This window comes from Pipistrellus kuhlii, unplaced genomic scaffold, assembly GCF_014108245.1.
Source record: "Pipistrellus kuhlii isolate mPipKuh1 unplaced genomic scaffold, mPipKuh1.p scaffold_m20_p_92, whole genome shotgun sequence".
In the NCBI taxonomy this organism is placed as follows: domain Eukaryota; kingdom Metazoa; phylum Chordata; class Mammalia; order Chiroptera; family Vespertilionidae; genus Pipistrellus; species Pipistrellus kuhlii.
The window spans coordinates 312,873-338,737 of record NW_023425598.1 but is presented as its reverse complement, the minus strand read 5'-3'; the positions used below and the strand labels follow the sequence as shown (position 1 = coordinate 338,737).

At 48.3% G+C, this 25,865-nt stretch overlaps 1 protein-coding gene across 1 annotated transcript in view; it reads left to right on the top strand.

Annotated features, from left to right (window-relative positions):
• Nucleotides 1-25,499, top strand: part of ZNF804A (zinc finger protein 804A) — a 69,959-nt gene extending 44,460 nt beyond the window's left edge. Inside the window, exons 2-4 of the mRNA XM_036428834.2 lie at nt 11,908-12,051; nt 20,416-20,546; nt 21,315-25,499. Coding sequence (XP_036284727.1) covers nt 11,908-12,051; nt 20,416-20,546; nt 21,315-24,444 — 3,405 coding nt within the window. The 3' untranslated portion in view covers nt 24,445-25,499. The remainder of the gene's footprint in view (nt 1-11,907; nt 12,052-20,415; nt 20,547-21,314) is intronic.
• Nucleotides 25,500-25,865: the final 366 nt, after the last annotated feature.

Genomic DNA, 25,865 nt, shown 5'->3' with positions numbered 1-25,865 from the left:
TATGATAGATAGATGGAGGACAAATAGGTATAGATAGATATGATAGATGATAGATATGATAGATGATACAAGACAGATATGATAGATGATAGATATAGATAGATATGATAGATGACAGATAGATATGATAGATAGATAGATAGATAGATATGATAGGTAGATAGAAAAATAGGTGATTGTATGGGTGGATACATAGATACAGAGATATATAGATAGATGGTAGATTGGTGAATCTGGCATTTCTAGGAATGCATGTTCTGTTCTCTGTCATACATTCCTTACACAGATGGGAGTAATCCATTAAAGGCCTGCTTGTGACCACTGACACGCTCCTCCCCTTTTCAACCTCTAAGGCCATAGGGTTACTCTCAGCCATGGAAATGGCTGCCGAAGACTCTGCTCCCCAACGTGGAAGCAGGTGTTTGATGCTAAGTTTGGACTCACACAAGCTCTAGAGTGAGCCCATCTCTCCTGCCCCATATTTACCATTTATGCGAAGGGAATGCCTTTTGTGTAAGTTCTGCCTTCCTGGGGAAGGGTTGTCAGTACATGTTTCCTCTGAAATTACTGAAATGTATTTCTAGTTTCTTCGCACTCCACAGGACAGAAGTGGCTGCTTAATTGTGATCCATATCAGGGCAGTTTGCCATTCACAACAGCCACATGGGAAGTTCTGAGAGGTGGGCCTGGCACCCCACCTGTGGGAGGTGAGCCAGACCCGGATGGTGAGTCAGCAAGTCTACACACCGGGCCCCTGGAGAGTGGGCTCCTGGCCTGCCCTCCCCCTCCTTTTCCTCCTCCTCGCATGTGAGGGCGCCCCTGGCTAGACGTTGGTTCTCCTTAAAAATTGCTGTTGCTGAAACTGGTTTGGTTCAGTGGATAGAGCATCAGCCTGCTGACTGAAGGGTCACAGGTTCAAGTCTGGTCAAGGGCATGTGCCTTGGTTGTGGGCACATCCCCAAGTGGCAGGTGTGCAGGAGGCGGCTGATCAATGTTTCTCTCTCATTGATGTTTCTAACTCTCTCTCCCTCTTTGTAAAAAGTCAATACAAAATATATATACATATTTTTTAAATTGCTGTTGTTCATAGAAGCCCATGCATGGTTGGGTTTTTGCTGTAACCAACACCATGGACTGCGTGGCTTCACCCACAGAGTTTACTTTTCACAGCCAAGTCCACGGGCAGGGCCAGCAGGGCCCGGGTCACATGGGGGCCCTCTTCCTGGCCCCACCTCACTGCCCTCGGGGTGACAGGGTCTAGGGTCACCTCCTGTTTTCACAAAGACATTAGACCCGTCATGAGGGCCCATGGTCACGGTCTGATGTCACCACAGTCAGCCCTGAAGGCCGTGTCTCCCGCCACCAGCACACTGGGGGTCAGAGCTGCGGCTGTGAGCTTGGGGGGAGGGGCATCACCATTCAGACCACAGCACCCCCACACACCAGCAAGTGGCCCCAGCTTCCTTGTCTTCACTTTGCCCGTGTACGTGTCTAAGTTCACCAGGAAAGCCATTCCCAAACAAGTACGATGTCACAGAGTGCTTTGTGTACCAATCTGCATGATTTAATAGCAATTTATTTTAAAAATCAAAAGAGCTTTTCAAGTCTGAATGCTCATTATTTTAAGTGCGTCTAAGTGCCGATCATGTAACCAAGCACTATTCAAACAGCCGCCGTGTGTGGAAAGTGTCACGTGCCCCTGTTAAGAATTGCTTTTCATCTGTTAAAAACCACATTTATCATTCCCATCGTTGGATCCCGTGATGTTATTGTGAAGGAAAGAAATAGATTAATATTTTATGAAATATCAAGTGAAGAAAGCCTCCTCTTTTTAAGTTCTCTGTGAACCTTTCAATGGTCAGACCTCATGGAAGCTATTAATCATAAATATGTAAATTTAATGTAAACCTGTCTGAACTTGACTAAAAAAAAAAGGTTGTAAAAGACATATGAGACATATGTAAGCTGCAGAGATAGGTGTAGACATGCATGTGTAAGTGCAAAGAAGGCGGAATTGAAGAATAAATACTTCGTCTGTGAGGACCTGATGAGGTTAGAGATAGTGTCTTGGATTCAAAATGAATGAATATCAGTAAAACAGTGAGGTAGTAAATTAAGAAAAGAGGAGTCCAGCCAACGTGGCTCCGTGGTTGAGCGTCGACCTATGAACCGGGAGTCAGGGTTCGAATCCTGACCGGGTTGGGGTTCTATCAGTGATTCTCTCTCATCATTGATGTGTTCATCTCTCTCTTCCTCTCCCCTCCTCTCTCTCTCTCAAATCAAGAAAAACATATTAACAAAAAAAAAGGAAAAGAGGAGAAAAAACATTTTGTGATCCTCCAAAAATGTCTAACTCTAAAGATATTAAAAGAAACTATCTCCTTTAAAAGTTGATAGGAGTCAGTACTTTAGCTTTAACCATATTGTCAGCCATGTGAGGTGTATACTTGACAAGTTAAAGTTGTGTGTGTGTAGATCCTGGTTCTTTGAAAGGGTAACGCCTGACCATTTAATGTGCAGGATCATTAAGGATCGCCCCTCCATGGCCTTCTGGAGTCACATGTGTGTGGTGGGAACACAGGAGATGGTCTCTCCTAGCCGTGTCAGAGTGCACGGCAGCATGTTAACCACGGTTACCATGGTGAACTGTGTGTCCCCTGACCTTACTCACCTTGCCATGGACGGGTGGCCCTGGACCAACATCACCATTTCCTGACCACCCCGCCTGACGCCAGCTGACGCTCTGGGCAGCACGTCAGCACTGTCTGGGAAGAAGGTGCTGGGAGTGGGGACCTGGTATGGCTCCTGGTCCCGGAACAAAGCTTTCAGCGTCTCACGGTGGAGCTGATGCTCGCTCTTTACCGGTCATATCCGGCCTTGATTACGTTGAGGTGCGTTCCTTCTAGACCTAATTTGTTTAGAGTTTTCATAAGAATGTTGTATTTTGTCAAATGCTCTTTATGCCACTATGAGTGAGCACGTTTGTTTTTTAAAAATATATGTTACTGATTTATTTATTTTTTTACAGAGAGGAAGGGAGAGGGAGAGAGAGTTAGAAACATGGATGAAAGAGAAACATGGATCAGCTGCCTCCTGCACACCTCCTACTGAGGATGTGCCCGCAACCAAGGTACAATAGATGCCCTTCAACGGAATCGAACCTGGGACCTTTCAGTCCGCAGGCCGACACTCTACCACTGAGCCACACCGGTTTCAGCACAAAGACATATATTTTAAAAATGCAGTAATTCTCAGCGTGAACAGTGTGTATAATAAGACATGTGTGCTGAATTGAGAGTTCTTTGTCTTTACAACCAGGAATTTAAAAAGCACCTGCTTACCTGCACAGTCTGAGGGAAGGCTTGGAAATGCTAAATACAAAATGCAGAACAGCCAACGTGATAGGAAAATCCCACAGGCTTTTTTAATCTGTGGCTACAATGGACGGATGAGGAGGATTGTCGGTGTGTGCGGCCTGTGGGCCACGGGGGTGACACGCTCGCTGGCGCAGAGCCGTGTGGTCCGTGATTGAGTGTGCAATGGAGCGGCGTGGCCAGGAAAAGCACCGATTCAGTTGCTCCGCTCCGGCTGCTCTGCTCGCCTTGCAGATCTGTGCCGGGATCAATACCGCGTAATGAGCAATAGCAGAAAATAGACACGCATCCGGTCTTAGGGCAGATTTAGAATGCAGCGTGAATGTGGAGTTATTAGTGTACTCTGTTTTTAATCACATTTCATTGTATATTTTTACTTAAAATGGAATTCTGTAATTATATGCATATATGAATACATTGGTAGTTATATAAAAACTGCATTTCCTTTAACGTGCAGAATTGTCAATTAAAATGTGACATACCTAAATTGCATGGGAAGAGTTTAAATCAATATTAATGTTCTCTGATTGTATGAGGCTATCGATAGTTCAGTGTAGGTTTCTTTACCTTTACTAGTAATTTACTTAGGTATCATAGAGTCAATAAATTGAAAAACTATATAAGATATATACATATACAGTCTTTTATTTTTTGCCATGTTTATAATATAGATTATATTTTTATGTTCTACTATGCTTTATAATCATTTAAATACATATTTTCCCTTCTCATGAAAAGCTAAAACTGTTGTTTTTTTGAAATATACATTTTATTTTTTTTATCAGAAGTGATTCTAAATAATAAAAATTTGAAGAGAAATTACATTCAGAAATAAATGTGAAGCCCATATATTTAAAGCAAGATATCATCTTGAAATATATATTCAGTTTTAGGATAATATAGGTATGGAATCATGGGGTATGTTTTAGAGCTAAAGCACATGTTGTATGTGTTTTTAAGTTATTTAAGTAGATTATATTTCTAAAAACTCTTAATTTGGCAATAAGCACACTTTTATGGTGAAGAGGGATTAAACACTTAACACTTGGAGCATTAGGTCATGATCGGGTGGGAGGGTGAAGCCACTTTGTTAGTAAAGAACTTGCTTTAGCCCTGGCTGGCAGTGCAGTCAGCTGGAGCGTTGGCCCGGTACCTTTGAGGTGGTGGGTTCCGTCCCAGGTCAGGGCACATACCAGTGAAAGCACAGGTGCATGGAGCAGGAAGCCATGTGTGCCCTGGCCTGCATGGCTCCGTGGTTGAGCACCAGAACATCGCGGGTTTGATTTTCACTTCCCTCCCCCTCCCCCTCTCCCTCCCCTCTCCCTCTCTTTGACTCTATTTATATATACAGTTTAAACTATCCAGTGCTTTGATACGTTCACGTCTTTTGCTCTAGAAGCAGCAGGAGTACTATATAAACCCTTCAAATGCCCGAAACCTTTGCAAAATGTGAGTATAAAGCGTTGCTGATCATGAGGCTGTGTCCCTGCTCTGATTGAGGCTGTTTAGTGGCTGTGGTGCCGTCCCTCCCATTCTCCAGAAGAGGCAGGCAGTGCTGCGATCCTCTGCCCTCCTTAAGGCATAACAATACATAAAGGTAAAAGCGGAATGCTGATATTTACTTGGTGGAACGAGGCACCTTTACATCCAGCAGCCCCCTCCCCATGCCAGTGATGTATACGTCAGCCCCGTACAGATATCCAGTCAGGAAAGCGTTTTCCAGGTGAGGGAACAGCACTCAGACGGCTGTGAGTGTTCCCGATACGCCTGGAAACTCACCTGAACGACGAAATATAAATTCTCCTCAACGGTGGCCTCCACACGTAGGTGTGCGTTAGGGGCAAAGAGGCAGAAATATAGTCCTTGTGCAGACCAGAGCGCTGCCACAGAGGGCGTTTCTTCGTCTCCCGAGGACACTGCGAGGGAAAACGTGTATTCCAGGCATTTTTGGAGGCTGCTCTCAGGTGAGAAGGACGAGCGAGGGTTTTGTGTTAAACGTTGAGCGGAGACGAGCCAGGTTTCCCTCGGAAGACACCGGCCCGTTACTCACCTGCCCGTCGGGGTGCCCTTACCCACAGACCTCATTCAGTTGAAAGGTCTGTGTTGGAGATAGGAACTCCTGGCTGTGGATGCTGAGACTGTTGTGAAATTATTATTTTTTTTCATTTCTTTTTACTGTGCTATACTTAAAAAAATTTTAGTATAAAAAAAATCACCTAATAATTTAATTCCTCTTTCTCTGAGTGGAGCTGATTATTGGCTAGGCCAGCGGTCGGCAAATTCATTAGTCAACAGCCAAATATCAACAGTACAATGACTGAAATTTCTTTGGAGAGCCAAATTTTTTAAACTTAAACTTCTTCTAACACCACTTCTTCAAAATAGACTCACTCAAGCGGAGGTATTTTGTGGAAGAGCCATACTCAAGGGGCCAAAGAGCCTCATGTGGCTTGCAAGTCCCAGTTTGCCAACCATGGGGCTATGCTATCAGAATTTTTCACCTAAGGAGAAATTGGCATTTTTATCTTCTTTCAAAGCCGTTTTTGGGGGTAAGGGGAAGAGCTCAACCAAAGGACTTGTGTGCATGCATATGGGCCTAGCCAGTGGCTATGGACAACAGGAGGCGGCTGGGGGCATATGTAGGGAGGAGTTTGGGATGGGAATGGGGGGATAAGGACAATTATTTGATACTATAATCAATAAAATAAATAAATAAATAAATAAATAAATAAATAAATAAATAAATAAATAAATAAAATATTTGAAACTTTGGGTGTTGGAGGGATGTAAACATCTCACTAAAATAGCATTTTGGTGACATTCGTGTTCCTGGAGAACTTGAGAGAAATTCAGTGTCTTGGGCCCCGGCCCAGACCTCCTGCCTCAGACTCTGCTCAGGGCAGCTGATTGGAATGCAAATGATTGGAAGGAAACAGCTGACTTCAGCAGCCTCCAGGCGGCTTAATAGGCTCAGATCTGAGAGGAAGAACCTCCTGTGTGTGAGGTTGGCTCCTTAAACACGAAACAACAGGGCCACCAGGGCAGCGGACATCCGTGAGGGGGTGGGAAGAACAGGACCTGGGACCTCGCCAGTGTGGCTCAGGGGATAGCGCATCAGCCTGCGGACTGAGATGTCCCTGTTCGATTCCGGTCAAGGGCACATGCCAATAGGGGGCGTGCAGGAGGCAGCCAGTCAATGATTCTCTCTCATCATTGATGTTTCTATCTCTTTCTCCCTCTTCTTTCTCTAAAATCAATAAAATAAATTTTTTTAAAAAAAAGAAGAAGAGGAAGAGGAAGAAGAAGAGAAAGAAGAAGAGGAAGAAGGAAAAAAAGGAGGAGGAGGGAAAGAGGAAGAAGAGGAAGGATAGGACCTGGGAAACTTCCCATCAGACTTGGTTCACCCAGCATGCTGTGCACAAACCCGGAGCCCAGATTTCCTATTGTAGAAGTCTGTCCTTCTTTCCACCATTTTAGAAAACCTATTTTTATTGATTTCAGAGAGGAAGGGAGAGGGAGAAAGAGAGAGAGAAACATCAGTGAGGAGAGGGAATCATTGATCGGCAACCTGGGCCTGTGCCCTGATCAGGAATGGAACTGTGACCTCCTGGTTCATAGGTCTTTGCTCAACCACTGAGCCACATCGGCCGGGCCTCTCTGAACTTTTCACAGAAGCTTCTCTTGTCGAAAGAGAAACCTCGTCCCTCAATTGCACCACATGAGGAAAATAAGCAATTTCCAGGACACAAAGCCATTCAAGGACTCATTATCCTCCGAAGAGCCTTCATGCCGCTTCTCTCACCCCATGACCTATGAGCCCAGCAGAGGGTGCGAGCTCTTAGGCAGGTGTGCTGGTTACCCCTCTCCTGATCCACATTATCATCCTGCAGCCACCCCTCAGCCCAGGGCGTTATGGAGGGCCTGTCTCCATGTGGTCCCTTGGCCAGCAGGTGGCTGTGGTATCCAGCATCTCCCTTCCGGGGAATCACTGGCCCAGCCAGGCTTGTGCTTAACCAGCGCAGCCATGTGTGGCTCCTAAGCATGCAGCCCTCGTTAAGTCACCAAAGATCACTAGGAAAACTACCATTAGAACGTCGTTTACAGAAACGTCCAATTCTTTACAGAAGTTGTTGTTATACCATGTTGCTTAAATGCTTTTTGTTAATGTACGTTTCTGTCAGCATGGACCTGTGCCCTCTCTGTGTCTGAGCGCCGCCCCATCTTTACGTGTCAAAGGCTCAGGTCGCTGCCGGAAGCGGGTCCACCTCGGGGTGCAGCAGGCACTGGGGGAGCCCCTCCCGTCCTCTCTGCCCTCAGCTCAGTGTCCTTCTCTGCAGCCTCTGGGTTGCCTTCTGTCGGCACTACTGACAATGCATCTTCCTGCCCAGCCGGCGTGGCTCGGGCTGAGCGTTGACCTATGAACCTGGAGGTCAGGGTTCGGTTCCCCCTCAGGCCACATGCCCGGGTTGCGTGCTGGATCCTCAGTAGGAGGCAGCAGATCAATGATTCTCTCTCATCATTGATGCTTCTCTCTCCCTCCCTCTCCCTCTTCCTTCCTCTCTGCTATAATAAAAAACATTTTTAAAAAAATAGCAACTTCCTGAAATATACAGGCTGACAACAGTCATACATTTAAATTAAAAGACAGGTTTGAATGTTTTGCAGATCAAAACATTCTGGTCCCCAACTTTCTATCCCCGCCCCGTCACCAGGAGGCTGACCATGTTCAGTGAAGACAGTGGTGTTGGGGCTGAGAGGGCCGAGGGCAGAGCTCACTGGAGGTCTTAGCACGTGAGTGCTCCCTCCTCTTTCGGGCTGTCTGCACAGCCCCAGTCCTGGGCCTGCATTTTTCAAGTTAAAATGTTCCTCTTTGCAAAATACCTCTTTCCTTTGGGGAACTTGGAACCTATGATTATTTCCCCATGGGCCTCCCTGCTGGGCTCAGCACAGTCAGATGCACAGCCCAGCAGCCCACTGGAACTGAAGACAAAGTAGAGTTAGCCAGAGTGCCTGCTGGCCCCGGGGGAGAGGGGAGGGAGCCTGCTGGCCCCGGGGGAGGGGAGGGGGCGGGCTCCTGCCTGCTGGCCCCAGGGAGAGGGGAGAGGGGAGGGAGCGCCCCCCCCTGCCCCCTCCCCCTGCACAGAGCTGCTCCCGTGGGGAAGTGGGGGGTTGCACTTCCATCCTTGCCAGGGCCAGGCTTGCCTCTGGAGAAAGTGTTTTCTAAAAAGGCACGGAGGTAAAAGTTTGAAGGACTGTTATTTCACTTTATTTTCTTCTCAGCAAGACAGTTTCATTGTGTAGCCAGGAAATAAAGTCAGGCATGTATGGCTTTGGGAAGCAGTAGAACTCCTCTGAAGTTAGCCAGGAACCCGCCTTCTCCTCTCATACATGTAAAGTACCTTCTGAGGGGCTCATCTGTCACCCTGTCCACAGGGCCGTCCTGCTCAGGGAGGGATCTACTAGTCAATGTGCAAAGCTGCTCAGGTGCGCTCTCCCCCCGAGCGCAGTGACATGGAACATACGTGTTTCTCAGCTAATCCGAAGCTCCTGGGGCTGGGGAAGCTGCCGGCCGGGTTGATTTGTCACGCCAGCAAGGTGCTGCCTTCTCCGTTTGGGCTTCGTGGAGGCGCCAGCTGTGTTGATGAGATTAATTGCCCCTGTTCCTCGCATGACTTGAACTGCCTGGTGTCCTTGGAGCTGATTGCTGATGGACTGGTTGCAAGTCGGCCACCGGAGAGCTGAGGTTGACACGGGACGTGCTCATCCTCCTCGCCTTTGCTCGTAGAAAGTTCTTTCCCAGGGGGCGCTCTGCCAGTGTTGGCCTCGCTTTACGTCCAGTTCCTTCCGGCGGCATTGGTTCTTTCTCCGTCAGCACCACCTTATACGTCAGCCACGTTTTGGGGATCCACACTCTGATCCAGAGGACCTGTGGGATCCGCTTCTTCCTCCCTCCTTCCCTTCCTCCCTCTTCCTCTCCCTCCTAAGAAATCGGAGTTGGGGGCTGCAGGTGAGCTGGGAACTCTGAAAAACGGAGGATGGCCCTCGGAGAGGGAGCTGGTGGCGTGGCCTCTCGCTGCCCTTAGTGACCTTCCTCCCGGACCCTTCCATCCCCATCGCTGAGGGGAAACTGGCCTCTCTGCTGACACACTTCAGGGAGGCGAGCGTTTCTGAAGGATGTGCTTTGCCTGAGAACAGAGGTTTGCTTTATTCAAAGATCACAGGCTTTCGTACAAAATAGAAGGAAACAATGATTGCTTCTCTGGAGGGATGTCAACATTAGGAAGGAAAATAAACTACTCCCCGAAAAGCAACAACCAAATGCTTAAAGAGAGGAAATAGTTTGACTTAAAGTATAATTAATGGGGGAATCAACTGGTTTGCAAAGAAATTGCTCTTCAAGAGACTATTGTTTGGATAAGTAGTTCAGCTTTGAACCCAAACATGTTGCTGTTATTACTTACGTTGATGGGAATTTTATCTCTACTTTGCACATGTGAGCCATGAAATCATGGTGCTAATTTCTGTTTCATTTAAATTGGCTAATCCACAAAATAATACTTTAAAGATTTTATAAAATTCGGTAAGCAGTGTACATGTATATGAGTTATTTTCATATTTTTTAAGCTAACATTTTTAACATATTGGGGAAGTCATCAAAAAATAGTCACCACAAATCTGCCAAGAAATGGTAAATTAATTCTTGAAATTGATATAATTATGTAACAATTTGATTTTATATTTTATCACCTCTTGCTATTCAGTTGATGAAACTAATAAAATATAACAATGATTATTGTTTTTAAAGTGAGAAAGTGGGCAGTGTATTTATAGATTATGGCAGATGTACTTATCTGGTACCAAAAGATGTACAGACAGATTATGTTAAATTATGATATACAATAGGATGTGGACCCAAACACTTAGTACAATAATGTAAGGCAAGAATTTGCCATTCCGCTGAATTACAGTTAGTATACCGCTTTTAAATTTTGTAGAAGTAATTTACTTATTTTTAATATATTTTTATTGATTTCAGGGAGAAAAGAGGAGGCAGAGAGAGAGAGAGAAACATCAATGTGATGAGAGAGAATCATCGATTGGCTGCCTTCTGCACGCCCCCTACTGGGGATCGAGCCCCCAACCTGGGCATGTGCCCTGACCAGGAATCAAACCCTAACCTCCTGGTTCATAGGTCGACACTCCCTCAGCCACTGAGCCCCGCTGGCCAGGCTTGTAGAAGTAATTTAAACATTCACACCGTGTGACCATCCCAGTCTCTGTATTCGGTGAAAAGGACAATTGCCATGGCCACCAGGAGGAGTGAGCCATTGAACCTCCACGTTCCAGGGCCACCGCGTGTCCAGAGCAGCCTGTCAGGCCCGGGGATGTGGTGTTGGGGCTTTTAAAGGAGTTGAGTCGGAGAGGATCTGTAAATAGAAGGTCAGTACCGTCTGTGTAAGGATTGACATTTAGGTCTTCGTATCAGCACTTCAGTGAAAGGCTTGGACCGGGTTTCCACATGTAAACTGTACTCATGTTGGCGTTTGAGGAGGCATGATGCAGCAAGCACATGTAGATTTAAGAAACCCTAGAGCCACAGTCAGACATGTGCTGTCTTGAGCTTGTGAATGAACGCAGATGATAACTGGGTGCGTTTTCCATCATCCGGGGCTTGGTGGTAGAGCCCTCTTTATTGTGATGAGCGCATTCTGCGAAGACAGCTTGATCCTCTCCAGTTTGGGTAAAGAACTGGCAGAAAAGGATCTGACTTCCGGAAGACTAGAGAATATTTGAATGTTCAACCTAGGATTGACCTGAGTCAGGGTGAACATATTAGTGGAATGAAATCTAGCAGTGATGGATATGTTACTCTATAGGTAAATTTAGGGAATCAAATAAACAAACACAAATAAAGAATCTTGAATGTTGATGTAATCCATATGGACTTGATAAAAAACACATTTTTGGATTTGTTCAGAATTCAGCGAGATGTTTTCTGTTACCTGACTGTTGAATCAACACATCTCTCTAATTGTCACTTATTTCTAAGCTCTCATATGGCAGCTTGTTTGAGCAGGGCTTCCATTTCTCTCTCTGGTTTACTTTTCTTCTTGGTGTTTCTTCTGTTCTTCCCATCACTATTTTGGCTGATTCTGTTAACCGTTCACTTCTTTTTCTTTATATATATATATATATTTTTTTAATTCATTTTCCACAGAGAGAAAAGGAGAGGGATAGAGTTAGAAACATCGATCAGCTGCCTCCTACACACCCTCTCCTGGGGGATGTGCCCTAAACCAAGGTACATGCCCTTAACCAGAATCGAACCTGGGACCCTTTAGTCCACAGGCCCGGCACTCCATCCACTGAGCCAAACCGGTCAGGACCTTTTCACTGTTTTTAACTCACAATTCCTTCTCATCTCATCGGTTGGAGCTGGCTGTCTTGTTCCGGCTGCCTGGAGGTTATGATTCTCTCTCTCCTCAGCTAGCTCAGGGAGAGCTGACCGTCCTCCTGGGAACTTGTTTTCCAGGGTTACGCAGAGAAGGAGAACGCCATCGCCAACGCGCTGGGGGACCTGAAGGCCAACTTCTACTGCGAGCTCTGCGACAAGCAGTACCACAAGCACCAGGAGTTCGACAACCACATCAACTCCTACGACCACGCGCACAAGCAGGTGAGGGGCGGAGGGGCCGCTGCTGGGCTCTCCGCTGACAATCTGAATCGTGTGGCCTCTGTGGACGGGACGTTTTCTTCCTATCTATCTATCTATCTATCTATCATCTATCATCTATCTATCTATCATCTATCTAATATGTCTTATTGATTTTTTACAGAGAGGAAGGGAAAGGGATAGAAAGTCAGGAACACCGATGAGAGAGAAACATCGATCAGCTGCCTCCTGCACACCTCCCACTGGGGATGTGCCTGCAACCAAGGTACATGCCCTTGGCTGAAATCGAACCCGGAACCCCCCAGTCTGCAGGCTGTCTCTATCCACTGAGCCAAACCGGTTAGGGCAGGACATTTTCTATTTATTTTCCTTTGTTATAGGATGTTTAGAGACAGTCTGGGGTGATAATTTAATGACATAGTAAGACTTCTAAAAAAGCGCCATATGTGCAGTCTGAAACAGACAGTTAATACAGAGACACCATTCAGTTGCCTTTGAGTGATTGGCAGTATTTTCAAAACTTATATTTGGCAGGTAGGGATCTGTTAAATATATTGAAATGTATAAATGTTTAAATATTTTAATCGGCTAATGATATTTATCAAATATAAGTTAATTTACTTCTAGTTCTTTATATAAAGCATTTACTACAAATCATGAAAAAAGAATGAGATGCTAAAAATAACCAGGGTGATTGGTTAAATAAGTACTTAACATGTGCCCAATTTATTTTATTTACATATTTATTTTTATTTTTTATTTTTTAAATTTCTTTATTGATCACGGTGTTATATGTGTCTTATTTCCCATGACCCTCTTTTCCCCCCTCCTACCCTCACCCCCTTGTTGTCTGTGCCCACTAGTTAGGCTCATATGCACGCATGCAAGTCCTTTGGGTGATCTCTCCCCCCTCACCCCACCCTCCCCTATCTTCCTTCTGAGGTTTAGATCCAGAGACAGAGAAACATCGATCAGACCAGTAATTAAGTTTATTTTAATGTTGTTTTATTTCCCTATTGTAAATTGTAAATCCAAGGCGGATTTTTTTCAACGCTCTGCTAGCATGAGTTCAAGGGCATGACGAGGTCAGCAGTTAAATTACTGATGCAGATTGCATTCTCCCATCCCCTTTGCCTTTATCAGTGCCCCTATGTGGGCCAGTGCCCTGGTGAGCTAGCATCTAGCAGCTCAATGATCACCTGCTAAGGATCTGTTCCTTTATGGCCATCATTCACCAGTGTCTCCCTGCCCCCCCCACCCCCTCCCCCACCCCCGGGAATGTCAGTTCAGTGTTGTTGAGCATAAGTAAGAAGAGGGGAGAAATGATCACCTCAGTGCTTATGGACCTGCTGTATGTATTTCCTGTGGTTCCTTCCATTCGCTCATCTCCACCGCTGGCCAGGCAGGCCGTGCTGGGAAGGTTAGCTCCTCCGTGGGCATTGCTGGCTGAGAGTGAAGGGCGGCCTGGCCTTGCTCCTCTGGCGGCAGCTCCGTGGCACACTAGCGGAGCGGAAAGTTTGGTGGAAGCACCACTCTTTGTCTTCCTTAAAAAGGCATGCACATGCCTACGTCACTGCGTGGTTTGAACATTAAGATGCATCAGGAAACAGTGCCGATCTCATTCTGCATCCCCTGGCGTTTGCTTTACGAAATGATTCTGGAATGCCATTCCCCATGAGCTGATACATCTGAGAAAATTGCTCCTCCTCCCAAAAACCTAAGACATATGATTACACGCATGTTTCACCGTGTAAACTGGGCACTTGGAAGTGTGTGTGCCTTGATGTGCGTGTTTGGAGAACACTTACTAGCTACTGCTGCCCTCCACTCCAGTCAGCCGTGGGTGCTACAAGATCACAGGACCTTTCCGTTCAGTGTTTAGTGAGGTTGGCGGACTGTAGACTGTCCAGAGAGGAGCTGTGGCATAAGGCAGGATCTAGGCTACGATTCTGAAGCCCAGAGGCTCACTGTAAATTAAATAAAATTTATACATTGATTTTAGAGAGGAAGGGAGGGAGAGAAACATCAATGTTGAGAAAGAATTCACTCCTGCACGCCCCGCACTGGGAATCGAGCCTACAACCCAGGCAGGTTCCCTGACCGGAATAGAACTGTGACCTTCTGGTTCATAGGTCAATGCTCACCACTTAGCAATACAGGCTGGGCCAGAGGTCACTTTTGATAACACCCAGGGGCCTTGGGCCCTAGAGGGAGACACATCATGTAAATCACCTGTGGTGAGGAGCAGAGGCACCGTTTACTAATTTAACAGGAGGCGACGCTGTGGAAGCTGGAAACACTTCATACTGCACACTTAGCACTTTCGTTTGGAAGCTGTATAAGCGTGCATTCGTATGTGTGTGAGTGCATTTGAGCGCCTGGGCTGCCCCATCATGAGCATCTGCCACAGCATCTGCCACAGCTCCTGCTGTGGCAGGAGCGGGGTGTGTGTGTGTGTGTGTGAGTGAGTGTGTGTCAGTATTCTGCTGGTTTTAGGTGCACAGCTTTGGTGTGAGTGTGTGTGTGTGTGTGTGTGTTTCAGTGTTGTTTCTGCTGGTTTTAGGTGCACAGCTTCGGGATAACAAGCATGTAGTTACACAGTGTTCCCCTTGATGTTCCCCGTGCCCAGCTGGCCGGTCCGCAGTCACAGCGATAGGAGAGACTGTGCACCCCGTGCTGCCCCTCACATTCCTGAGCTCTTCAGTACCTGCCATCGGCACTTCTCCCTCCTTCAACCCCGTCACCACCCAGCCCACACCTCCCTGGAGCGGCCATCCACTCTCCTCTCCATTTCTCTCAGCTCCGCCTTCCCAGGGGCCGGGTCTGCATCAAGAACAGGGTTTGGACAGGTGACTTGCGTTGGCCTCCCTGGATCTCAGGTTCAGGAACTCTGCATCAGCAAGTGTCATCGCAGCGAGGGCCTGTGTGCTCGCCCAGGAAGAATCAACTTGTGTTTGATTTTCAGTTCCGCGTGTTCTAAGTGCAGCTCTCAGATAAAAAGATTGGACAGAATTGCTCGGCCGATGTGGCTCAGTGGTCGAGCATTGACCTTGAATCAGGGCACAGGCCTGGGTTGCAGGCTCGATCTCCAGGGTGGGGTGTGCAGGAGGCAGCCGTTCAATGACTCGTTTTCATCGTGGATGATTCGCTCTCTCTCTTCTTCTCCCTTCCTCCTTCCTCTCTGAGACCAATAAAAATACATTTGTTTTTTAAAAAAAATTGTAAGCTCAGAGTCTGGTGTGGCCCACAGCAGACGTGTAAGTCTCCAGTTAGGCTAGAGGCCAGGAAATGGGGTGGAGATAGCGAGGGTCATGAGGTGGCTCCTCATTGCCTTCTGATGACATACGCATTCACCACGGAAGTACATCTCTTCTGATGCCAGAATGATCCTTAAAGAAACATACCAGTAATGAAAAATGGAAAAATACTATCTAGTGGAAAATAAAAGTATAATTGTTCTGATTTACTTGACAGAAAGAAATATCACTGACATTTTGTGTATTTTAGCATTTTTTCTACACATACAGATACATTTGATGATACATCGATGGATGTATTCATGGCATTTATTGCCATAGATGGTGATATAGCTGATGATGTAGAATTATTAGATGCTATTTTTTAAATTACTATCATAATACAACAATATTTCTTATATTTTACAACTGTTAGCATTATCTGTCACAGCCACATCAGTATTTCCTTATGACACTGAATCATAATTCTTTTTTCTTTAAAATATATTTTATTGATTTTTTACAGAGAGGAAGGGAGATAGACAGAAACATCGATGAGAGAGAAACATCAATCAGCTACCTCCAGCACACCCCCTACTGGGGATGTGCCTGCAACCAAGGTACATGCCCTTGACCAGAATCGAACCCAGGATCCTTCAGTCCACAGGCCGACGCTCTACCACTGAGCAACACTCATCAGGGCTGAATCATAATTCTTAATTGTTCTTCATTTCCTGGCCACTCAGATGGTTTTTGTATTTTTTTAAAATACTAGTGTCCATGTTCTTATCCTGGAGCTTGCATGGCTTCCCCTGTACTCCCAGAGATAGTACTGTGAGCAAATGTGTGAGGTCTTCCATCCCATGAGAAAGTCCATCACCGCCCTCCGGTGCCCATTCGATCCGAGGAGCATCGAGGCCCTCACAGCGCATTAGGGGCTCTGACTCGGCACTCGGGAACACGAGCTGAGTGGCTGAGAAGTCCGTTCTAGACGATACAGATGGCAGATACGTTCCTGTCCGAACCGGCCTGATATTGCTGTCCGCAAAGAGAAGCTCGCGTTAATGGGATTTGAAGAAGGGGAGGCCTCGGGGAGAGACGGTGTTCGGGTCGGATATGCATTAACAGATTAGATTCCTTTAGAGCTGCCAGCAGAGAAGTCCGAAGGCTGCACGTCCGCGGCAGTAATGGGGAAAGAACCGTAGAAAGAGCCCTCCACTGGTTCACTCAGCATAATAGCATTGATTAAATAATGGCTGGGAGGAAATTACACAGTCAGTGTGATCCATCCCCTCGCACACCTCAGCCTCCTCCGAAGGAATGCATTTGCTGACATTCTAAAGCACTCGCCGAACGCTGTCTTCCAAGAAGGCTAAATTGATTCGGGAAATAGAGTTGGTGATTGAGTTGTAATTCTTTGAGGATATTACTTCTCTGCAAGATAGAAAGCATACTTAGATTTTTTTTTTCAAAGCCATTGAAAATAGTTCTTGATAGAAGCAACTCTTGGGAATTGGAGGGAAATTTTAAGCCTGTGAAAACAGTAATAGTGGGTAATATATTAACTTACTAAGAAGCATATAACTAGAAACAGAGGTATTGGAACCATTGAAAAGAATAATGAATTTACTTGGAGTAGGAAAAACACTTAACCAGGCCATTCTGATTGCTCCCAGCATGTTTTATTCAGCACCGACTAAATCCACCCTAAAAGATGGCAATAGGAACACTGTTCTAAAAATGTGAAACTAGTAGGAACTTAGGTTTCATCAGAGACTTCGAAGGGGGAGAAAGTGGTCTAAGACTAAGAAGTGAATCATCTGGTTTCACATCTCCTAAGTGGGTCTGTAAGTTAAGATTATAGTCAGTGCCAGGAAGGGGAAAATTCAAGTACGGCTGACTTCAGAGTTCTGCTCTGACCGGTAGGTTAGCTTGCTGCTGGGGTCTGGATGATCGGGATTGGGTGTGATGGGCCAGACATGCCCTGGAGCCCTTCCTCAGTCCCTCCCAGCCTCAGTCGTGCACCAGTAGGGTCCCTTGGCCTGGTCTGCACCCTCTCATAATATGGAACCCCTCAGGGATGCCAGAGAGCCAGATTCAGCCCGATCCCCACAGGCCAGGCCAAGGGACCCCACTGGTGCACAAATCTGTGCACCGTACCTCTAGTATACTCATACTTCTGGGAAGAGTTTTAAATGGTGTAAAGTTATAAATATCATTGTGGAAAACCCAAAAAAGTGCACTTGTGTGTAGGAACTCTGTTTGTAGGAACCACCTACCTTTTTGGTATAAATAGATGTACAAAACATAGGCATGAGAATGTTTGTGAAATTCTGGTTTGCAGTTGTAAAGCAATGTACTTTACCTAAAAGTTTAAGCACAAACAAATGAGTTATTGAAATGAGTCAGTGCCCCTCTCCCTGTCCCTCTCTCCCTCTTCTTACATGGATTAGACCTTTGCCAGGTAAACTACAGGCAGGGTCATCGTCTTTCCCAACAATCCAACACCGTGGACTTCCTGAGACCGTGTGTGAGATGGATGACCTCTGCTCCCTCTGGCCTTTGGTGCTCTAACGCAGTGGTTCTCAACCTTCCTCATGCCGCGACCTTTAATACAGCTCCTCATGGTGTGGTGACCCCAACCGTAAAATTATTTTTGTTGCTACTTCATAATTGTAACTTTGCTACTATTAATGAATTGTAATGTAAATATCTGTGTTTTCCGATGGTCTTAGGCTCTACAGCAGCAGTTCTCAACCTGTGGGTCGCGTAAGACCTTCGGAAAACACAGATATTTACATTACAATTCATTAACCAAAGCAAAGTTACAGTTATGAAGTAGCAACGAAAACAGTTTTATGGTTGAGGGGTCACCACACCATGAGGAGCTGTATTAAAGGGTCGCGGCATGAGGAAGGCTGAGAACCACTGCTCTGAGTCTAGATGATCAGTAGACAGAAGTCAGTGGGAAAGTGGAGTGGGCCTTCTGAGATGGCATCATGACCAGAGGATATTGATCCTTTAGGTTTTTCCTTTCTCTACATGCATATCCATTGGATGATATGCCAGTGTGCATTATAATGTGATTTGTGATACAGTAGCTAGACCACATCCTCCTCCTAACTCCTTTCAACGTTCTAATTTTCTAATTCTTGCTGCCTGCCGTTCTGACTTGACATTTATCACTGCGGATTTCTTCTGAGGGATTCTCAGTAAATGGTTGTGGAAGCTTTAGAAATAGCACTGACATTTCCAGGAAGCCTCACAGCCATTATCTTTATATTTATTTGTGTCTTACTTAAGTTTTCTTTCTGTTTGGCACTCTCTAAAGAACTTACTCAGTTTCTACTATTTACTTTCCAAAATTACTCTCCCAGATATAAAATATGGTGTAGGACTTCATTTTTTGCTGCAGAAAATAATACAAGAAAGGATACAAAGATGGATAAATGCTAGCCTAAAACTAACGAATGTGTTTGAACAGGCCTAAAAGCTCAGTTGCTGGTTATTCCCTAAATACGAGGCAAGCTGCTTCACTTTATCAGAAAGGCTGTCGCTGAGGTGAGGGAATTGTGTGTACAGAGAGGAAGACTGAGAGCAACAGAAATATTTTAAAATAATTATACACATCTTATAGAAACCCCATCAACTAAATCTTAAAGTTTACTTGAAGCCTAAGCTATGATACTATGCAGGTGGAATTAAGCAAATACAACTCAGGATTCCCAGGAGTCTAATATTATTTCATTCGTATTACTTTAATTTTTGAGGGAGGAAAATTCCTAATTTAAAGGATCTAAAAGGATTCACATATAAATCAACAAATACTTATTAAGCCGTCATTTTATACACCAAGCAATGTCCTAAGCCTTGGCACACATCAGTGTATATGTGTAAGGCATTTATTAAAACTTTGTTCCATCACTTCCGAATGTGATAAGTATATGTTTTATTTTCTTAGAGCCTTTCTCTACAGCTCACAGTTGGATAACGATGTGTGCTTCATGAGGAGATACGGTATCTTAATCGTTTTTAGTAACAATACATGTGACTGGGAAAGACTAGTGCAATATTTGGGACATGGATCACGTTGGTGTCTCTTAAATATGGCCACATGCTGTTTATCGATTCGGTTCCAGTGGGCACACCTTTTTCTAGCCTTAAACCCCCAAAACGAGCCCGTTAATACAAATGAGAAATACACCTAGTGTCGAAAGAGTTTACACAAAACACTACTCATTGTATTCTCATGTCTAGAAGTATTTAGGAAATATACCTAATATTGGAGAGGAGGGATTGTTTTAATGCCCTTAGCAAAGGCCATTTGTCTTATGGACTAATGTAAGGCATTTACTCTTCTTAGGACATACGAAGACTACCAGATGCCTATGTTACGTGTAACTGAGGTATAGGAGCTGATTTCGTGTGGAAATTAGGGGTTGGCAGGATTCCCACCATGTGCCTGAGTCAGGCAGAGAGACCTTGGCAGAAAAAGGTCAAGGAGCAGCAATGCAAGTGAAACATCCAGTTTCTGTAAAAACCGCTGTTTGACATGTTAGCTCTGCTATTTGACTTCTGTAACTGCTCGCTTGTTTAAATAATAAGGAAAATAAGACTACTCCCACTTCAGAGAGGCCATTAAACCTTCCCCAGGCAAAGTTATCAGTGCTGGCACCAGGCCAGGCCTCTGGTTGAGGTCTCAAGGCCCCAGCACATACGGGCTCTTTAATAACTGCAAAGGGGACTGAAACACCCCATATTTGGGAGACAAAGAAGGTAAAAACATATAAATAGGGAAAGTTCCTCCATGTTGGGGCCCAGAATTTGAGAGATATTTTCCTTTGGACCCACTGGTAATAATAATAATAATTATAGCTTCATCTCTCTAAGCGTTGTTTGATTCTTCACCAGTTTTCTGTAACACAACTTTTCAATTCCTCTCTCTGCGGCTCAGGTAGGTCTTTCCATATGAGGTAATCATACGCTTTGGCATTTTCTCAAGCCAGAAGGGTGAGGAAATAGGCTTGAGGTGGGTTGTCTGAAAGGTTCTGTTTTCCTTAAGCGAGGTTAAACGGCACCTTAGCCATTGCTGCCAACCCACACTGTCCCTCTGCCCCTGCTTCTCCCACAGAGGCTCAAGGAGCTGAAGCACAGGGAGTTTGCGCGGAACGTGGCCTCGAAAGGCAGGAAGGATGAGCGGAAGCAGGCGAAGGCCCTGCAGCGCCTGCACAGGCTGGCCGAGCTGAGGAAGGAGGCCGCGCGGTGAGTGTGCGGGAGGGGGGCCTCTTCTCTAACGGAATGACAAAGAAAGGGGAGGAAACAGAGACGTGAAGGAGACATGTACTGATTCTGTATCAGAGTAAGACTCACGTCTCCGTGGTTCCCTCGCGGCTCAATGACCTAAGAAAGGCTTTTTTTTAATTTTTTATTTCATTTATTTTTTTGCCCAGCCGGTGTGGTGCAGTGGTTGAGCGTTGACCTAGGAGCCAGGAGGTCTCAGTTCCATTCCTGGTCAGGGCACATTCCAGGCTGCAGGTTCGATCCCCAGTGGGGGCCGTGCAGGAGGCAGCTGATCAATGACTATCTCTCATCATGGATGTTTCTCTCTCTTTCCTCCTCTCCCTTCCTCTCTAAAAATCAATAAAAATATATGATGGGGGGTTTTTCTTTCATTCCCTTCCTAATCTCCATACAGTATTACGTTAAATATTTGTGAGTGGAAAGTAATTTTATTTTAGAAAAGAGATGACATGGGCACACAGTCCTAGTCCAGAGCACTGGCTGAGAGGAGGGGGCCGCCCCGCCTTTGCAGTAAACAGCTGTACAGCTGCCTCCTGCCCGCCCCCCGCAGCTCCCACACAGTGACCCTGCAGCAGCTGCACCGGCTGCCACCTGACCCCGGGGCGGCCCTTCCCCCGGAGACTCAGGGCGTGGGGAAATGTCACAGAGACGTCGTCTCCCAGGGGAATGTGCCGGAGGTCTTCCCGCAGGCGCCCCATCTCATGCCGTCACGTCTGCTCCTCTTTGCAGAGCTCCGGGAAGCGGTCCCATGTTCAAGTCCACGACGGTGACCGTGGGAGACGCTCGCCATGGCGTCTCGAAGGGGGTGGCTGTGGATTCAGTGCTTCGCCTGGAGGATGCCAGGTGTCCTGTGATGCCCGATGAGGAGCCTGCGCCCGAGGGCATGGCCAGGGCTGCAGACCCCGAAAGGGCACCTCCTTACGACGGGACCCCTCAGCGGGGGGAGCAGGCCCCGGGCGCCCACGGGCCCAGGACCGGCTTCTCCTTCGCGTTCCCCAAGAAGGTGTCCGTGCGGCTGGAGTGCTCGGCCCCGGCCTTCTCCGAGGGCAGCGGGGACGCCGCCCTGGCCCGGGGGCTGGGCAGGAGGAGCCGGTTCGTCCCCGGGCCCGGTCACCCTCGGCCGCCTTCCCCCGCAGAGGAGCTCCGGATCCCCCAGGAGAAGGCTCCCTCGCTGTGTCCGCCCGAGGGGCCGTGCACCTGCAGGGACACGGCTCCAGGGCAGGAGACAGAAGGAGCCACTGGAGGAGAAGACACAGTTTCACTGCCTTCCTCCAGCCAGCCTCAGCTCCCGGTGTCTCCGGAGGCAGATCCGTCTCCCCCCAAAGAGGCTGCTGGGAGGGAAGACACGTCGGAGAGCGGTGCCTGCTCCGAGGCGCCGGGATGTTGGGGTGCAGCTCCCGGCGGGGCCAGCCCAGCGGAACGGGCGGAGGACGAGGATGCCCCCGCCATCGACGCTGAGACGGAAGCCCGTGGCCCGGAGAGGCCGGCCCTGTCCCTCTCCGAAGAGGGCGCTGTGACTGCACGTCGAACCCTGGCTTTCCCCAGAAGGCCCTGCGAGCCCTTCGTCCCCGTGCTCAACAAGGCCGGCTCCGCCGTGCTGCAGTGGCCGTCGGAAATGCTGGTCTACACGGCGGCTCGGCCGCCCGTGTCCTACAGCTGCAACCCTCTCTGCTTTGACTTCAAGTCCACGAAAGTCAACCACCACCTGCAGAGAAGCAAGCCGCCCCTCCATGGCCTTTGTTCCCAGCAGAAGGGGGGTGACACCTGCAGGAGGCAGGAGTGGGGGGTCCAGGGCAGCCCCACGGATGATGACGGAGGGGGAAGCAGACACAGATCCGCCCCCGTCCCCCCTCTTCCGGCTGCAGAGTCTCTCTCCGGTAGTTGTGATTCTGGAGAAAGTGAGAGCATAGATCAGAGGCATAAACATCGTTCCTGTAGGAGCAGAAAAGCAAAACGGTACCATGTTATCCAAAAGCAAATAAAACGGAACATTCACGAGGAAGGCCACAGAACCAGGTTGAAAGATGTGCGGGAGCACCGGTCCCATAAGAGCCGGAGGAAGAAGAGACGGAGGAAGGTCTGTCGCCACCAGCGAGGGAAGAATGCCCAGGAGCCAGCAGCCCCCCGCAGGATGGAGACGGAGAAGGGCTGCACTGGCACAACGAGGAAAGGCCCGGAACCGGTCTCCGAGCAGCGGGATTCGGCTGGAGAGCCACCGCTGGACGCGCATCCACCGCCTGACCAGGAGCCCGCCTCGGCGTGTCTGCTCTTGTGTGAAAACGGAGAAGCAGAAACGTGTAAACCGAGGAACGCCGAAGACAATCACGGTGACAACGTCAGTTCTCACCACCCCTGTGCGGAGAGCTCCTCCGTTTCAGGTGGACAGGCCGGTCCCTCAGTGGCGCCCTCTGGGCCCCGTCGTGTGACGCCCTCCACCACGTCCTGCGGCTGCAGGGCCGCGGCGCCCCGCTGCGGTCAGGGTCACGGGCGCGTCTTTCTTCCAGAGGGCCCGGGCGGCGTGCCCCGGAGCCAGGCCGTCAAGCGGGGCTGCCATTCTCTCGTCGGCGAGTCCGAGAGATGCCATCGCAAACGAAGACCCCGCTCCTCCTCGGGTGACAGTCTGACCCCGCAGTGTGCTCTCCCGGGAGGACCGGGGGCCCCACCCCGAGCGCCGGGGCCCTTCCCGCCCAGGAGGAGACGGAGGAGGAAAAGAGGCCGGTTCCGCCCCCGACACGGAGCCCTGGAGCTCGGGGAGCGGGCAGGCCGCCCCGGGAGAGCAGCTGTCTCCACGGGCCCCCCGGGCGGGTCCATAAACACAGACAGCAGAGAGGAACTAGGCCCACAAGACGGGGCAAACGTGGACAGGAACTCAGAGCAATCAGACCCGGTAAAGCCCACACCCACACCGACTCCCCACCCCAGCAGCCCCCTGCCTCCTGGCAGTGACAAGGGAGCTGAGCCTGGGGCCACCGTGGCCGCCTCTAGCTCAGGGCCCGGGGTTCCCAATGAGCCCCGCTGTGTCCACGCAGAGGAAGTGATGGCCGGCAGCCGGCGGAGGGGCCAGGACAGAAGCCAGACTGTGCTTATCAGGGAAAAGCAGGTGCCTCCCAAGGTGCCCCCTAGGGACCAGACCTTCCAGCAGCCCCCACCCACGTCACTCCTGGGCCACCAGGAGCCGGCCGAGGCCCTCCCCCTGGGGAAGGCAGCCACGGCCGAGGCCTCCCCCGAGTGGCTGCGTCTCCCTGGAGGGATCCTCCACGCTCACCCCCCGCTGCCCTTCAAAGAGGCACAGGCCAGCGGCCACACCGTGGTCACCGCGGAGCAGATCCTGGCCCCGCTGTCTCTGCCCGAGCAGGCCTTGCTGATCCCCATGGACGCCCCAGACAAATGCAAAGCTCTGCCCTGCGAGGTCTACCAGCACCTCCTCCCGCCGGGCCTGCTGGCCCACAAGGTCAAGCTCGCCTTCCCCGCTGCCACCCTGGCCCCGCCCGGCCTGCCCCTGCAGCCTCTGCCCCTGCAGCAGCCCCTACGCTCTACCTCTGTTACCACCATCCACCACACCGTCCTGCACCACCAGACGGGGGCCCTCAAAGTGCTCCAGCCGCACCAGCAGTTCCTGTCCCAGGCCCCCCCTCTCGCCGGGACATCCTTACCTCAGACTCCCCTCTCCAGGGGACCCCTGGGCGCCAGACTCTGTGCTGGGAGCCCGCCCACGTTAGTCCCGCCTCCTCCGATGCCCATCATTTCAGCCTCGGTCCTTCATCCCAGCCCCTTGGCCTTCTCCTCGCTGCCCCACGCCCTCTTCCCCTCCCTGCTGGCCCCCCACCCTGCAGTCATCCCGCTGCAGCCCCTCTTCTAGTCACGCCCTCAGAGGGGGAGAGAGCAATGAAAATGGTGGCTGTGTGCACGGGTGCTCACCCATGGAGGGGTGATTGCCCCTTGAGAGTGGGGAGGAGGCAGCCACACCGTGCTTTTCCGATAGGATCGCCCTTACTGTAAGTCTAGGGATGCACGTGGAATCCTAATTTCCGATGTAGAACATTAGTATCAAGGCACTGAACCATTTCAAAATCAACACAACATATGCTGTATACTAAGTCGATGTCTTAAGAGTGTGTATAATGTACATAACATATTTATAGGACTGTAATGTATGTTGTAAAATACGCTCTCTCTCTTTTTTTAAATCTTTGTGGATTTGCACCCCCTTAATGTTTAGACAGAGCTGCTGGCACTATGTTTTGTACACCACGTTCCTTGAAACTGTACATGCAGTGAAAAAATATATCTTGCAATAAAATTTTTGTTAAAATATTTAAGTAAAACAAACGTTTGTTTCTAGTTGGTTTTACCGTGTAGGGAACATACAGTGACAGTTGGTTTCAGACGTAGACAGTATCTTCTATCCGTAGACATCTCTGACTATCGGAGTTCCGCAAAGTATCTCTGGATTTATCAGTTCTTCAACTTCGACACCTTCTTTGTAGCAGATCCACCTGCTTTTCTGTTTGTGCTAACGCTGTTATACTCAATTTTCTAAATTTCCCAAACAACTGGCTCTCCAGACAACAAACCATGGAAATTCATGTGAAGACAATGTTGTGTCTGGAGATAGAGTTAACCTATGCAAAGTACATAGTATTCTTCCAGGAACTGTCAAACTAGTAGACAATAAGTTCTTAGAACATTTTTGTATGTTAAAATTCTCAAATTTACTATATTTATTTTCCACCGTTGCAGGGAATATACCAATGTAAGGGTTTTAGGATGGCTTAAGGAATAGCGTTAATTCAGAAGTCACTCTCCATTCTGTAACATCTGGGGAGGAATGACCTCCACACGGTCTGTATCGAGCTAGACCCTTCATTGGGGATCTGAGTGCAGGAAGGAGCATCAATAAAGAGTGTTTCCTTCTGCAAGGCTTGCTGGTGGTCATGTGTGTCCTCTCTCAAATCTCTGGAACAGTCTCAAAGTCTTCCCACTGCCCTTCCAGATTCGCTGTGTTTCTGGTGACCCCTGCACTGGGTCACTGAGGGCTCTGTGTACCCCCAGGATGGCCATTACTTAATAGGGACCACCACCCTCTTGCCCAGACTTTCTCCACGTGCACCTGCCCCATCCTGGGCCCTCAAGGAGACCAAGTCGCCTGCCTGGTAGCGTGGATCTGCCTCCCCGTGTGTGTAGTCTCTCAGTTACCTCTCTCAAGGTTGCTCTTTCTTGCCGTTTCATTATTATTCTACCAAATAGGTTGAGTTTGCATTCCCATTGACCCCCTCCATG